This window comes from Onychostruthus taczanowskii, unplaced genomic scaffold, assembly GCF_017590055.1.
Source record: "Onychostruthus taczanowskii isolate IOZ18803 unplaced genomic scaffold, ASM1759005v1 scaffold33, whole genome shotgun sequence".
Lineage (NCBI taxonomy): Eukaryota > Metazoa > Chordata > Aves > Passeriformes > Passeridae > Onychostruthus > Onychostruthus taczanowskii.
Genome location: NW_024500683.1, coordinates 6,521,238 through 6,535,298, shown reverse-complemented (window position 1 = coordinate 6,535,298; position 14,061 = coordinate 6,521,238). Strand labels below are relative to the sequence as shown.

The 14,061-nt window shown below is 36.8% G+C and overlaps 1 protein-coding gene across 1 annotated transcript in view; it reads right to left on the bottom strand.

Annotated features, from left to right (window-relative positions):
- The window catches only part of KHDRBS2 (KH RNA binding domain containing, signal transduction associated 2), a 254,207-nt gene that overhangs the window by 191,706 nt on the left and 48,440 nt on the right, over nucleotides 1-14,061 (bottom strand). Inside the window, exon 3 of the mRNA XM_041410578.1 lies at nucleotides 11,199-11,315. Coding sequence (XP_041266512.1) covers nucleotides 11,199-11,315 — 117 coding nt within the window. The remainder of the gene's footprint in view (nucleotides 1-11,198; nucleotides 11,316-14,061) is intronic.

Below are 14,061 nucleotides of genomic sequence, written 5' to 3'. Positions count from 1 at the left end.
ATTTAGTTTAATTTCCTTGTCTCTCTTTTTTTATCTTCCCATCCCTCATACATAAATGTGCTGCTTTATTTCTTCCCGTGTTTATTTTTTTTTTTCAGAAAACTTATTGCCTGTTCCACAGGCAGGGACATCAGTGCCAGGACTCACCCTGACAATGCCATTCAGGATTGCAAATGCCACGTGCAGGAGAAGGGGGTGTCCCAGTTGGGTGCAGCTGGTCCCACAACCAAACTTCTTGGGAGATGTGAGGCACAGGAGTGCCCCCGCAGGCACAGGACACTGTCAACAAGCACCGACTTGTTCTCTGACCAACGATATGCATACAAGTGAGCTGAAATCAAGAAGAGTTTGGCACAAGTCTGGATGTGAACCTTAGACTTTTGGGCATGAAATTGGCACTACTGCAGACAGAGGGGAGATTGCAGCTGAGTCACTTGGCAGCTTGCTTCTAATGCATAATACGTGTGTACATAGAATACATGTGTACATAGCTTTGTTTACTTTGCTGGGATATTTAGAAAACCTTACAATATTCCACAAACAAAAAATTTAAACTGCTTTCAGGTAAAAAAACCTACTAAACATTTACAAGTTGACAAAACAGAAAGCATATTAACTTTTTCTCTGCTAAGGGCTATCTCTGCACTTCCCACATTGCTCTCCTGCCACTTCTTTGCCTTGCCTTCTTTAAAGTTTCATGGTCTTCCATTACCTTCAACTTAAAAAGAATAAAGCTGAAGCACTACCTCAATGTTTTGCCCTTTGGAAGCAGCCTGATTTTGTAGAAAGAAAAGAATGTGTCCCATCTTTTTAAACCCAGCAGTGTAAGTCTTACAAATGTCCTGTCAGAACTACAAAATATGTAAGTCTGTTTTAACATTACATTCAAGGGAGGTGATAGAGACTTTTAATATCACCACTGTGCTACATCAGTAATAAAACAGCATCTGCTTGAGGTCTGATGTGATTCTTATGTGAGGACAATGCAATTTTCTTAACTATCAGCTTCAGAGTATGAAAATTTTAGCACAGAGCTAAATGGCCCTCTTGGCTATTCTGTTTTGAAAATGCCATCACTAATTACATGAAAGCATTGTATAACTCCAGAAACTGTGCTAGCAGGAAATATTTGCATTGCTATATCTTGTTGAATCCCTACAACCACTCTAACAGCTCACTTTTCCGTCTGGAGCTCTAGTCTAAAAATTAACAGAGAACAATACGGAGATTGCCTGTGAATTTCATTTGCTCACTCAGCTAAATACTAAGAGTTATTTATTCCTTGCACTGGTCATTGGCAAAACTGCCAGTGGCTTCAGCAGTACAAGAAATGCACGTGTGGGACTCTGAAAGTGTTAGAGGATATCTTATGGACCTCCTTAAGCATTGAAGAAGAATACTCCAGCAATTTTCAAATTTTATTTAAATGACAAACATTTAAAGTACTCAAATGAGAGTCCCATATTAGTCGATGTTTTAACCTGTCTTGGCTCATAACCAAGCTATGAACTTCATTTTTTCATCAGTAATTAATACAGGTTTAACATAGGAAGATGTGATAATCTCAATTTTTGTGCCAATTTAAATTTTCAAATTTAAAATAAAAACTTGTGTTCCAATATTTCATGTGTATGAAGAAATATAAGTATTTTTTTATTTGATACCAAACAAATACATTAAAACAAGAATACAAAAAAAATCAGAGACTTCATATTTTTTCAATAAGCACACAAACTTGCACAAATTATTTGGCATTTATAGCCTTTTTCAAGAAATCACAGACAAATATGTTACAGAATCAATGAAGCAGACTGTTTCAAGTATTGACAGTCTGAACTTTACAGTCCAAAATTTGTCTGAGAGACAAAAAGGACATGAAGTTTTCTTCCATTTATTCAATTCATGATTTTTCTCTCCCAGGGAATATTTACTGAGCAAAACGCCACCAGAGCAATCTTCACCAAGGTCTTTTTTGTTACCATTGCCTTAAGGAGACACTGGATAAGAAGTGCTCAGGAGATAAATGTGATGCTCCTGTGACCCAGCAGCTCCTGATAGCTAATTCTTGACTCTGATGATAGTCAGGATCTTGTACCACTGAAAACAAACTCCAATACTGAGGAATAACATCTACTTTGTGCAACATCCTGTGCCCCTTTTCAGAAACTAACATGGTGTACATGTGAGTACCTAACTGCACAAAAATAAGCTGCAGTAAATTGGGCTCTAGCAATAATATTCGAATGTTGTAAAACAACACAATCTCACACAACACGGTCTGACACAATCTCACATGTAGTAGTTTTACAAAAGTGCAACTAAAAAATTTCCAGCTGACATGAGGGCAGGAACAGGTTGCTTACTGAGAAACAGAAATGACTTCCCTAATGGGACAAAAAAAGTCCTGTTCACATACTACTACAGTGTTCAGGCAGAAAATGCAGAGAAGAAGTGGAACCTGACTGGAGAAGTCAACAGAGTGCCCCAGTGCACAGTCTTCAGACCTAGATTCTGAAGTGCAGGTCAGAGCTTACAGGCAGCACAAAGCACGAGCCACATCTCTAGAGAAAGTATTTTTCTAGAACGTGAGAGACTCAAACAAGGTGGAAGTCACTGTTGCAGAGACAAGGAGCTGCACTGCCTCATGTGTGGGCAGGAAGCAGTAATTTGGTGGGTTATGATACTGCTATCTTTTTCCAATATAGATATATTTTTCCAAACCAAAGAATGGTTTGGTACTGATGCTTTCTCTTTACATGCTGCATGAAACTCAGCAGAAAAAGAAAAAAAAAACCCATTTAGGACATGAAATGATCTGGAGGCTTATTCAAGTATGACTTGAGAAGGCAGCAGGTTTTATATCAAAGTGAAAGGAACATTGTTGACTAATTTGGTGATAATTGCGAAGTAATTTTACTTGAGCTACTTCAGCTATACTTCTCTTAAAATGTAAATGATGCCAACTCCATTTAAAATGCAAGTCCTACCAATGTGTAGAAACATTTAGAAAATGAGTTACAAATCAATCTTGAGACTTTGGAAGTGACTGTGCCTCTTCTGGGGATAAAAGAGTTGGACATTAAATGGCAGGAGAGTTTAAAATGGTCAAGAGACAGACATCCCTAGTCACTGTGCAGAAAAAGCCAAGGAACTGGCCAACATAGAGAGACTTAATGCTCAGCCATGAATTGGGGCAATACATCACACACACATCTTTCTTTCTCCACATATACATAAAGATAACAAAGCTTTCAAAAGGCTTACCTTAAGCCTGACTCCTCTAAGCAAGGTCAGAGTGGTTACCCACCCAGTAAAAAAAAGCAGATCTGTTCTTAACCCAAAAGGAATTGTTTAAAAGGCTATTTTCTCTGCAGCAATATGGCTACATCCTTGAACCCATACTAAAATTCAGAGAGAGAACAGTGTAAATCTCTGATATAAATACAACAAACCACCTTTGTAAGGAAAAAATCCATACTGCAAAGAAACAAACTTGAGAGAAATGGAAACAAATGGATTTCCAAAATGTTATAGCACAAACTGAAAAAGCCAGTGACAACTCTGCTGCAGATCATTTGAAACTGCATAAATTGAAGGAAAAGAGGCAACTGCTCTTTCTAGCCAGGTTCCAAACCCAAAGTTACTGGGAGATGCCTGTTAACACAGATGAGCTTTCTGATATATGTGGAATGATCTGTCACAAGGCATCTCCTGGTTTAGGCATGCAGGTAAGATCATTTGAGTATCAGGAAGGGAAGAATTTATCCCAGTGGGACCAGTTAACTCTTTTGGCTCAATGACTTCATATTTTTGAGCTTGATTCCACTTCAGCAGCAAGCTAGACAAACAGGTAACTAATGGAACCTGCAGAAGCTATTAAACAGAAGATGTTCCTGTCTGCCAGGGATGTGGTGCTACAAATGATCTTGGGAAAGACAACAGATCCTATATCTTTCCCAAAATCATTTGTAGCACCACTTTCCTGAAAAGTAGGCAAGAGTCATAAAAACCAAAACATGCAGGGATATGACAAGAAAATAAGAGGTTTATGGATCCCATCTAGAATGACTCTCACTGAATAAACATATTCTTTTTGTGCTAGAGGGAGGATAAATGACTGAAAGCACTCAGTTTACTGTGATATCAAAAGATACAAATTTAGTTAAAAGGGTGTGGCTGAGAAGCAGAAAAGAAAAAATGTTTATTTCTAGGTGTTGCACTCTGGGTAACATGGAGTTTTCTGAAAAAAGAAAAGGAACAACTTTCTGGAAACAAGCTGCTTTGCACAAATCTTTGAAACATAAGAGGGGACAGACAAGTGGAAGAACCTAAGAGAAGTAATGGTGGAAAAAAGCATTTTTCATTAATGTCTCATCCACTGACTTCTCACAGATTGATTCTATAGGCAACTGTAAGTTTAGATGGAAGAATAATATTAAGAAAAGGAAAGAAAAAAGTCAAAGAAATGAAAAGTATGTGCTGAGAAGGTGGTGCTTGAAAGCTTCCCAAGGACTGGCAAGCCCTGGAGAGTACTGGTGCTGGTGAATGAGGACACACTGGGGTCCATGTGAGTCTGGAACTCAGCCTGTATCCAAGATGACTGCTCTATGCAGAGGAAGACTATGGGGTCACACATGCAGCTGATGAAATAGAGGATCCTCTGACAGACTTTTTGAACACCTACCACTGATCTGCCAGAAAAGCCCTCTATTTTCTGAGTATATAGTTAGAGCTGTCTTCCCAAATGTTGCTCTAACCAGGTAATCATGAGACTACAACTCAGACGTGAGACTCAATAAGGTGAATAGCTTCTGAGAATAATTATCTTCCCTCAGTAAAAACCTAAACAACCACAATACTTAATAGAATCAGTAAAAGTTTATAGAATAAAAGCTATTCTAAGAAATATTTGTTGTGATCTGTATCTACCTCAAATTGTCTCCCCTATCAGGGGAAAAAAAGACTTTACAACGCATGAGGGGTGATACACAGAGGTATTTTCCAAGAAACTGGGGTGGTTGAGCAGCTGGAAGTTGTACAATACAACACTGGAGGAAACAGGGATAAAGATGATCTCTTCTTTTAATCTGTGCCTGCCAACAGATGTACATTTTCTCCATATAAGGAGAAAGTACTTTATTTAGTATGTTTTTTTCGAGTAAAAACCTAGCTTTGATTGTGAAAGCCTTTGCCACCTTTTGACATGCTCACTTAAAGGAAAAACTGAGAGAATGAGGATTACAGAGTAAAAACCTAGCTTTGATTGTGAAAGCCTTTGCCACCTTTTGACCTTTTTAAAGGAAAAACTGAGAGAATGCGGATTACAATAGGATTTAAAGAGTTAACATCCTTTTTGCCATTTTGGTCCTTGAAGATTTCACTTTCAAAAGATGGGGTGGTCTGCTTTTTGTTTGTTTTCTTCCCTTCTTTGTTGCTGGTTGTTTGTTATGGTCCTTGTAGCCTCACAGCAGTTCATACCAGGAAGCTGAAGATATTTAGGAAGACAAAAAAAAACAAAAACTGTGCTGCAGCAGAAGCAGCGTGCTCTTGTGACTTTTGCTCACATCTTAAAGGCAAGCTGAGGAGCCAATCCTACTCTTGGTCATAAACCTGTTTGTGGGGTGAAATGGGTGTAAGCTGTAAGGTGCTCTGTCTGGAGACATAAAAATACAAAGTCTTTATGACTTTTAAACACAAAAAAGGAAAACCTAACAGAAAAATACAAAATGGGTGAGCATCAATTAGTGATTTAAAACTGCTATTGATGCTCCTAGCTGTGAGCTAGTTTTCTAAATTAAATGCCATTCATTGCTCTATATTTCCTCTGGAGATTTTCCAGCTGAATATGATAAAGAAGTACATCAAGGGAACAGAAATACTTAGCCTAAGAAATTAACATTTCAGAGATTTTGCATAAAGTCCAAATCAAAATTCCCAGCAGGCTGGAAGTAAATCTAAAGGTTATCTTTTAAAAAACTGAGTTTTTATAGGAATTCCCAAATTTCTATCTCCAACTCAAAGAGCTGAAACTCCTGGCAACACACTGAGCTAAACTACCAGTGCCATAAGCCAGAGCAAGAAACCTCCCAGGCACGGGTGGAGTGGCACCAGTGGAAAATGTGGTGCAACGGACAACTAGGTGATATTTGGTTGGTTTTGTTTTGTTTTTTTTAAACTTTCTAAAGTCGTTTGTAACTTCTTATTCTTGTTGAGAAAGCTGACACTCTCACTAGGAAAAAATATTGCATATGTACCCATACTGCATGACCTTAAATATTTTGACAGGCAGTGGCCCGCAAAAGCTTTTAAATTTCTGGACACTAAAGACAACACCTTTCATCTCACATTTCAGTGAAGCAATAGCACTGGGAAAGAATATAATGCAATGCTTGGACCACAACATGCTATACACAAAACCTGCTACATTTTTCTTCTCTTTTGAGCTATCTGAGCATTAATTTATAACTTTTTTGAAAAAACAATAAAGTCAAGACAATCCTATCAGAGAACTGACTTTCCACTATTAGGACACTATGCCCACTATGCCCACTATGCACATGACCTAGTGAAAAAACACATTTGTGCCTCGAACCAAAAACCTATAGGGCATTATTCACATTACATATGGACTTAATCCTGTAAGATGTTGAAACAGTTATTTAAAGGTTGCAGGCTTGACCTCACAGCACTTATAGGGAAGTTTGCAGGGAAGAGACCAGTGCACACTGAAACTATCCCATATTTTCAAAATCTTTTAAAGGCAATCACATAACACAGCTGTTAAAAACCACCCTAAAGCCAACATGCTAATAATTGCATCTCAGTAGTTACACTGTGTGCTCATTTCAGATCTTTTTAGTTGCAAACAAGCTCTTAATGCTTGGTTTTCTTATAAAGAAAACATAATGAAACAAATTCTGTTTAACAGGAAAAGCTGTTGTCCAGTGACAGTGGACCTTATTTGGAAAGCACTTAACCCACAGATTTAAAGAAAGGTTCATAGTTCGACTGCAATGATCTCCTCTTTCCTTAAGAACTAGTTTTAACAAAAACTGAAACTTGAAGAAGGCAGCAGTTAAAAGGGCTCAGTAGCTGATAAAACACTGAATCACAGAAAAGTACTTTATGAGATTTTTCAAAGCTGCAGTGCAAGTTTGTTCTCAATTTTTTTTGTTTTATAGGAAGACAACATGAATCTTTAATAAGAGAATCCTTTCAATAGCTAGGACAAATGACATAAGTGCAAGTTTAAATTATGAGAGAAATGGGTAATAAACAGAGAGTGTGCAAAATAGGAAATGGTGTTGACAGGATTTCTCTGGGTAAAAAAGTTTTAAATTGGAATGGCAATCATGTATCTGTCACAGCTGAATTATGAATGGCTATAGGAAGGCAGCCTTGACTCCATGCTCAGAAGGCATGAAGAGAGCATTATTCAGCACTACAAATATTTTATAGACAGGACCATTCACCCAGAACCTGACTGATTCTTAAACAATACCCCTCACACCACTGGTTAATTACAAACAACACTTTTTAAAAATATCTTTCCATAAACATCACGTAAAAACATTCCACATGTTCGCAAACACCAGATGCAGAGATGAAGATAAGAATTGTTTTAATTCTTTCTCTGAGCGTTCTCCCAACTTTCCCCAGGACGATGCCTGGGAAAGTTATCTGTTTCTCTTTCTGTCAGCATCCACATACATCAGTCTGCAGAAGATTTAATGCAAACACTGTAACTTTGTCACTTACATTTTCCTTCATGTGTGTCTGAGAGCTCATGTGCTGCTGTAAAAATCAATGTTTTAGCTTTTTTTAATCTAATATATAACCATGGTATCAGGACACCAATTTCCAAATCCTGCTCTGTGTAAGTAAAACACGCTTCAAAAATACATTTGGAGCAAAGACAGTGTGATCTCCATTACTCTAAATAACTGATCAGTCTTCTAAATATCTTGGAGGTGATGAACAATGAATTTGCAGGAAAAGATATGCAGTTTAAAAATCTATTTTTCATTTTTTAAAGAAAATTAAAAGTAACAAAAAATCTTTCTTTGTCTAACACTTAATATATCACTAAAGGAACATTAAAACATTCTGTTGTCCATAGGTTATTCTGCTCTTCCAAATAGACTCCTTTAAATCACTTTTAAAATAAAATTAAAAAAAAACTACTGATGCAGCTCTACTTGGGCATCTCCTCAGTAACTTCTAACACAACTTTCTGTGACATACATTAGCTCTGTGGTGTTTTGTGCACAATTGGAGCTGTTCATAATACACATTTTAGGTAAGTTGCATTGCCTTTTCAAATTAATCTATCCTGTTCCCACATAGTAGGCACAGCAGATACTCAGGAATCTCAAGTCACTCTTAACAAATGTTCGCTGTTGCTCTGAAAGGAAAGAGCCTAAAATTTTTAGCCTCTAAAATTTACTCACTGGTTTCTTTAAAGAAGATAAGGAAGTTCTGAGGAACAGACACACCTCTGTCGATATAAAACCACTTCCCAGACACGGAAACTGCCCCTCTGTATGACCAGAATTACTGACTATAGCCTGAGCAGCTCACTGTTGAGCCAAAACTTCCCTCTTGTCATTTTGGCACTAAAAAACCTCAAATCAGCAGATCAGTACATTTTGAAGATTTAAGTATCTAGGGATCTAGGGCATAAATGTACTCAGCACTTTTCAGCAGAAATTCTGTTTCTGCTTCTCTGATGCAACTCAGCATCCAGCTGCACCAGACTGGAGGGGAAAAGCACACGTGCCTCCAGTCTGTCTAGGAACTGCTATGGCTCATGGCATAATATAGACAGCTTTAAAGAAATTCTAGTTTCTAGAGAGAAATTACATCGATTTTTCTTGAATACTCCTGCAAAACAAAGCCAATACACATAAACTGACTTCTTTTATCGCACAAAAAACCCACAAAAAGCCTCCAGACTTTGGTAATTTGTATTTAAATCAGTAAAAAAGTACTGCATAAATGATACTAGTGCACTTGCTTTTTGACAAGAAAACTGTTTTAACCAGATCAAGTTGTATTTTCCTTAGCAATGCAGCAATTCACACCATTATTTATGCTCACAGTCAAACATATTTTCTCTACATTTTATCAGTATCTCAACCTAGAACAGCCTCTCTGAAATGCTAATTGTAACTACTACCCATCCCATGATTTTTCTCACACTCTTTTGCCAGGAACTGGTAACAGTGATGTACACGGATCAGAAAATTCCTACCTCTCACTGCAATTGCACAGGGATTTTGTGTTCTTTTGAGTCAGTAATGTTTAAATTGGATTAAGATAAATTGCTTATGAGCCTTTCTCCACAGAAACTGCTTTCATGACTGCTATATTTAATGCCAGTTTACCCTAAAAATTCATTTTTTTACACCAGTCTCATGTGAATGAGTCTCCATGAAGCCCATACTGAATTTCAGATTATTCTTAAGGACTAAAAGCCTTTTGAAGACATACTCAAATTTTGCTGACATACTCATGAGTAAATGTAGTACCTGTCATGCTGGCACTGTTCATTATGATCAGACGGAAATCAAAATATATAATCAGAAGAATGACCAATCTCAAAATCAGAAGTCTTAATCTGTCTATTCATGTGTTTAAACTTGTTTACACTCCCCTGTCTGGGCAATTGATGCTCCCAGGAATAATCATCTGAGTGGGTGGCTGAGAATGGAGCGACTGGGCATCAGATGCAGTACTGATGCAAATTACTGCTATTTAGCAGGACATACATTCTTTCATCCAGGGAAGTATTTATGATCCCAGAAGTGAGACATAAGTAATTAAAATATTTTACCTGTTGATACCTGGAAATAAAATCAATAGTGTATTTAATATTTATTATCTTATAACTGAAGTGTCACTAAATGTCTGACTAAAGTGTTATAAAGAAAACTCTGAAAAATTAAATATAATCTGTGTGCCTAATTTGTCTAGTTTGTGAGTTTATTTTTTTTTTAATATTGCAATTGCAGACATCATAATGTCTATGTGATTTGCTGATACGCATTACCAAGACCAAATAATGCCACCCGAAAAATCCTGAATTGGTCTTCCCTTTATTTCGGCATATTATTGCTTTCATAATTTTAGATACTGAGATTAATGACAGAGGTGACAGGAAGGAAAGAAGAATAATGCACAATATTACTAGAGGCTATACACAGTTAAAATATATTGAAATTTGAAGTCATTATTTCTGTGTTGACCACAGTACTGCTGTTCCATAGATTCTAAAAGACATCACAATGCAATCAGTATTTGTTCTTTAGGTCAAATATACATGAAAGCTTCCTTAATGTCCTGGTTTTTGATGGGATAGGATTCATTTCCTTCCTAATAAATGGTACCCTGTTGTGTTTGAGATTTAGTATGTGAATAATACTGGTAACACACTAAAGTTTGGGTTGTTGTTATTTAGTGCTTACCCCAAGCCAAGGACTTTTGAGTGTCTCATGCTCTGCCAGCGAGGAGCTGCACAAGAAGCCAGGAGGGAGCAAAACCAGGACAGCTGACCCAAACTGGCCAAAGGGATATTCCATACCACAGAGCAACATGTTCAGTATATAAACTGGGTGGGGAACTGGTTGAGGAGGAGTAACACTTACCTGCAAGTAATTACTTAGTGGCATTGACCAGGCTGTGATTTCAAACATTTTCATTTTTTTTTCTTTGTCTATAGTGCATTTTTACACACACTTAAGCAAAATGTCCACTTTGTTATCTTCTCCTAGAACTATATACCCTGAATAAATATTCAACATTAAAAAAACCTCCATCTCTAAAGAAACAGAAAATAAAAAAGAAAACTCATTTATGTACACCAATATTAAAGCAGTAATACATACAAGCTGTACTTTCACAGGAGAAAGAGACTTTTCTCAGAACAAATGAACTTTAAGCTGGTTTCCCTTTTATGAGAACTACTTAAATAACAGTGATACTATAGCAACTGTGAAGGTCTAAGCAATGTTCGTGTAGCAAGAAAAAAATTATATTTAAGCAAATGATGTAACTAGAAAAAAACAAACTAGCCTTGCAGTCAAGAGTCCATTATAGGCCTTTTAATTGAGTCATTAATAAACAGACAGGCAATCTAAGTGTAACACCTAAAACAACATATGTTTCAACTAATTGCAACCAGAATGCAGACACAGTACCTTAGCTTTATCCCTCATGGATCCTTTTCCCAGGATAGACATTTTTGCACCTGTTTCTTCTTGTAGCCTCTTTAAAGAGTTTCCTCTTGGTCCAAGCAATTTCCCAACAAAATTGAACTAGAATGAAAATAAGAGAACTCTTTTAGACCCACAGGTACTTTTGCAAAACCTTAATAAACATGATGACTAATTAAGAACATTTTACTTTCCTTTAAAAGAAATACTCCTACCTAGCTTTGAGCCTAATTGACAGAGATACAAGAATGAAGAACAAAGATATTCACCCATCTAGTGTGTAAGACAGTAAAAGCATTCATGGTTTATTTGAACCCTGGGAGGCTCCTCTCCAGGAATAAGAGGCCAGTGGCTATTTGGTTTAGTGAATTGCTAAGCAAGATATTTGCTCATGAGGTGTTACTGATGAAACTCAGAGAATGCCTAGGTTCTTTACCAAGTTAGCCAGCTTTACTTGCAAGTAATACATCCTGCAAAGTTAGAGCTTTAGGTAGATTTTTAGGATTTGACGCTTCACACATCGACTTGAATGTAAGTGCTGTTTTGTGTATTGGCTGTTCTGCCAGCACCAGAACAAATGACAATCAGTAGATTGTGGTAGATATTCAAGGGCATTTTCCAAAATGAACATGGCTTTGTCTGCCACATTGCTAATATTCCTAAAAACTGCACACTTCATGTTACACCTACAAGAGTTTTTTCTGTATGGAGAGGAGAGATGTCTATAGGAAAATCAGAAGATAGAACAATAAATAAATGAGGTGTTAATATCATGTCAACACAAATCAGCAAGAAGGGAGGAATCTATTAAGTAATTTGTTTATTCTGTAATCAACAGTCTCTTCATTTATTTTTTATTATTTCCAACATCTTTTAGAAATGCTATGGTATGTGGTCTTGAGAAGCTGACTGGACATCATCAGCACTTGCTTAAGAGGTTTTGGAATTATGTTCAAGCCTGAACAGAGAGTATTCTGGTCTGGCTTTCAACAAAGAATAAGCTCCACCAAAGCAAAAAGGGGTGTCATTGTATCTGCACTTCCTTGGGTTTATTTCAGAGAAAAAAACATGACATTAGGAAATATCAATCAAGAAAATGTTGCTGTCAAAAATACATACAAAAGTCTATCAAGATGTTATATGTTGTTTTGAACTACCTTCTATTCTAAAAATTAAAATATGGGGAAATAGTCTTGTTTTCACTTCAACCAGCAAGAACGTAACAACACAAATGCATCAGCCATGTTAGTAACACCCAAACTCTGAATCATGCCAGATTCTCCAAATCACAAGCTCACTTTTAGTCTAATTTTTAACTTCCTTCAAATACTGGTTAAGCTATCTATGAAAATAGTATATAATACTAGGAAAAATAAATATGTACAGTAAAATCTACCAGCACCTAAACCAAAAGATAATATGCCCATGGGGGAAATAATAAGTGGTTAACATTTTCAGGAAAATGTAGCATGATTTGAAGCTCCAAAACCAGATTTTTCAAGCTGGTGTGTTTTTACTTTTTTTCCAACTCTACCTGTTGATTTAATAAAAGGTATCAGCTCTTCAAAACAGGGTAGGATTTTGAGTCAATGTCCCAGTCAAGGTATCAACAATCCTATGTCTTCAAACTGTTGCTCAGCCTCTTCCAAGGAAAACCTTGCTTAGAAGAAGTTGTTGGCTTCAAATTGATTATTCAATTTTGTATGAAAATAACCAAAGAATGACGAAGAAACGGCAAGAACTGAACTTTAATACTCGACATCAGATTTAATCTGTTTGATAGAAATAAGATTTGAAAAATCACCCATTTATATACCCATGTATATAAAGGTTTATTAAGGATGGCTGAGCAGAGCTTTTGTTTCTCTGCAGGGACTCTCTCACCTGTGGAAGAGAGGGTGTCACAAGTTACAACACCAAATCTTTTGTGATACTTATACATCACCAATCAGACTAGAATCATGTCCTACTGCATCCTTTCAGTGCTTCTCAGTATTTAAGAAAAGCCACCTCTTCAAATGTGGAAGAACTGTAGCATTATGTACCTTTGGAGGAAACTACGAGAAGGCCAACCAAAGCTTGACTACATTTGTTCTCTGAATGGAATAAAACTATTAAATTACACTCTGTGAAGATTTATGTTGACCATTTATATTTAAGCACTTCATAAACTGTATAATCATTACCTTGACGTATTGCTGCAAAGGAGAAGTATGGCCAGCATAGACCATGTTACATGCTAAGTGGATTTTAATCACTTCACAGGAAATAAGTGGCTGGGGATTTTAATTCTATTGATTATGTAGCAGACACTCACATTTCATCCACTATCTATAAAACATGTATCAGGAAGGAAGCAGTTATTTACAACTAAAAACAGCATTGCTCTTAGTTTGGTTTTGTCTAAAATTGCAGAAAAGCCACGGCACTATATCTGGCATCCTACTGTTATGCTCAGTCTTCCAAGCATATCTGAAGCCACTGGATATCCTCAGCACAATCTATAATCCTAAAACTCCCCAAGGCCCGAAAGTACTGGTAGAGTAACTTTGACTCAATAACTTGTGAAAAATTATGTACTTTATGTTTACATATAGGTAAAAGCAGCACATAAGAAAGAGGATAGGAAATCCAAAATATAGGAAATCTGAAACACAACTTCATTTCTTTTTTTTTTTTTTTAATTAATGAAGATATGCTGGGCAGAGCCAATTTTAATACTGGAAAGCTTAGTCTCCAGTTAGAGCCACATGCACGCACACGCAACCAGAGCACAGAGACAGTGAAGGAAAATGGAAACTCAGGCACCTGGACTGCATGTAATGATGAGCCTTGCCCACAAACACAC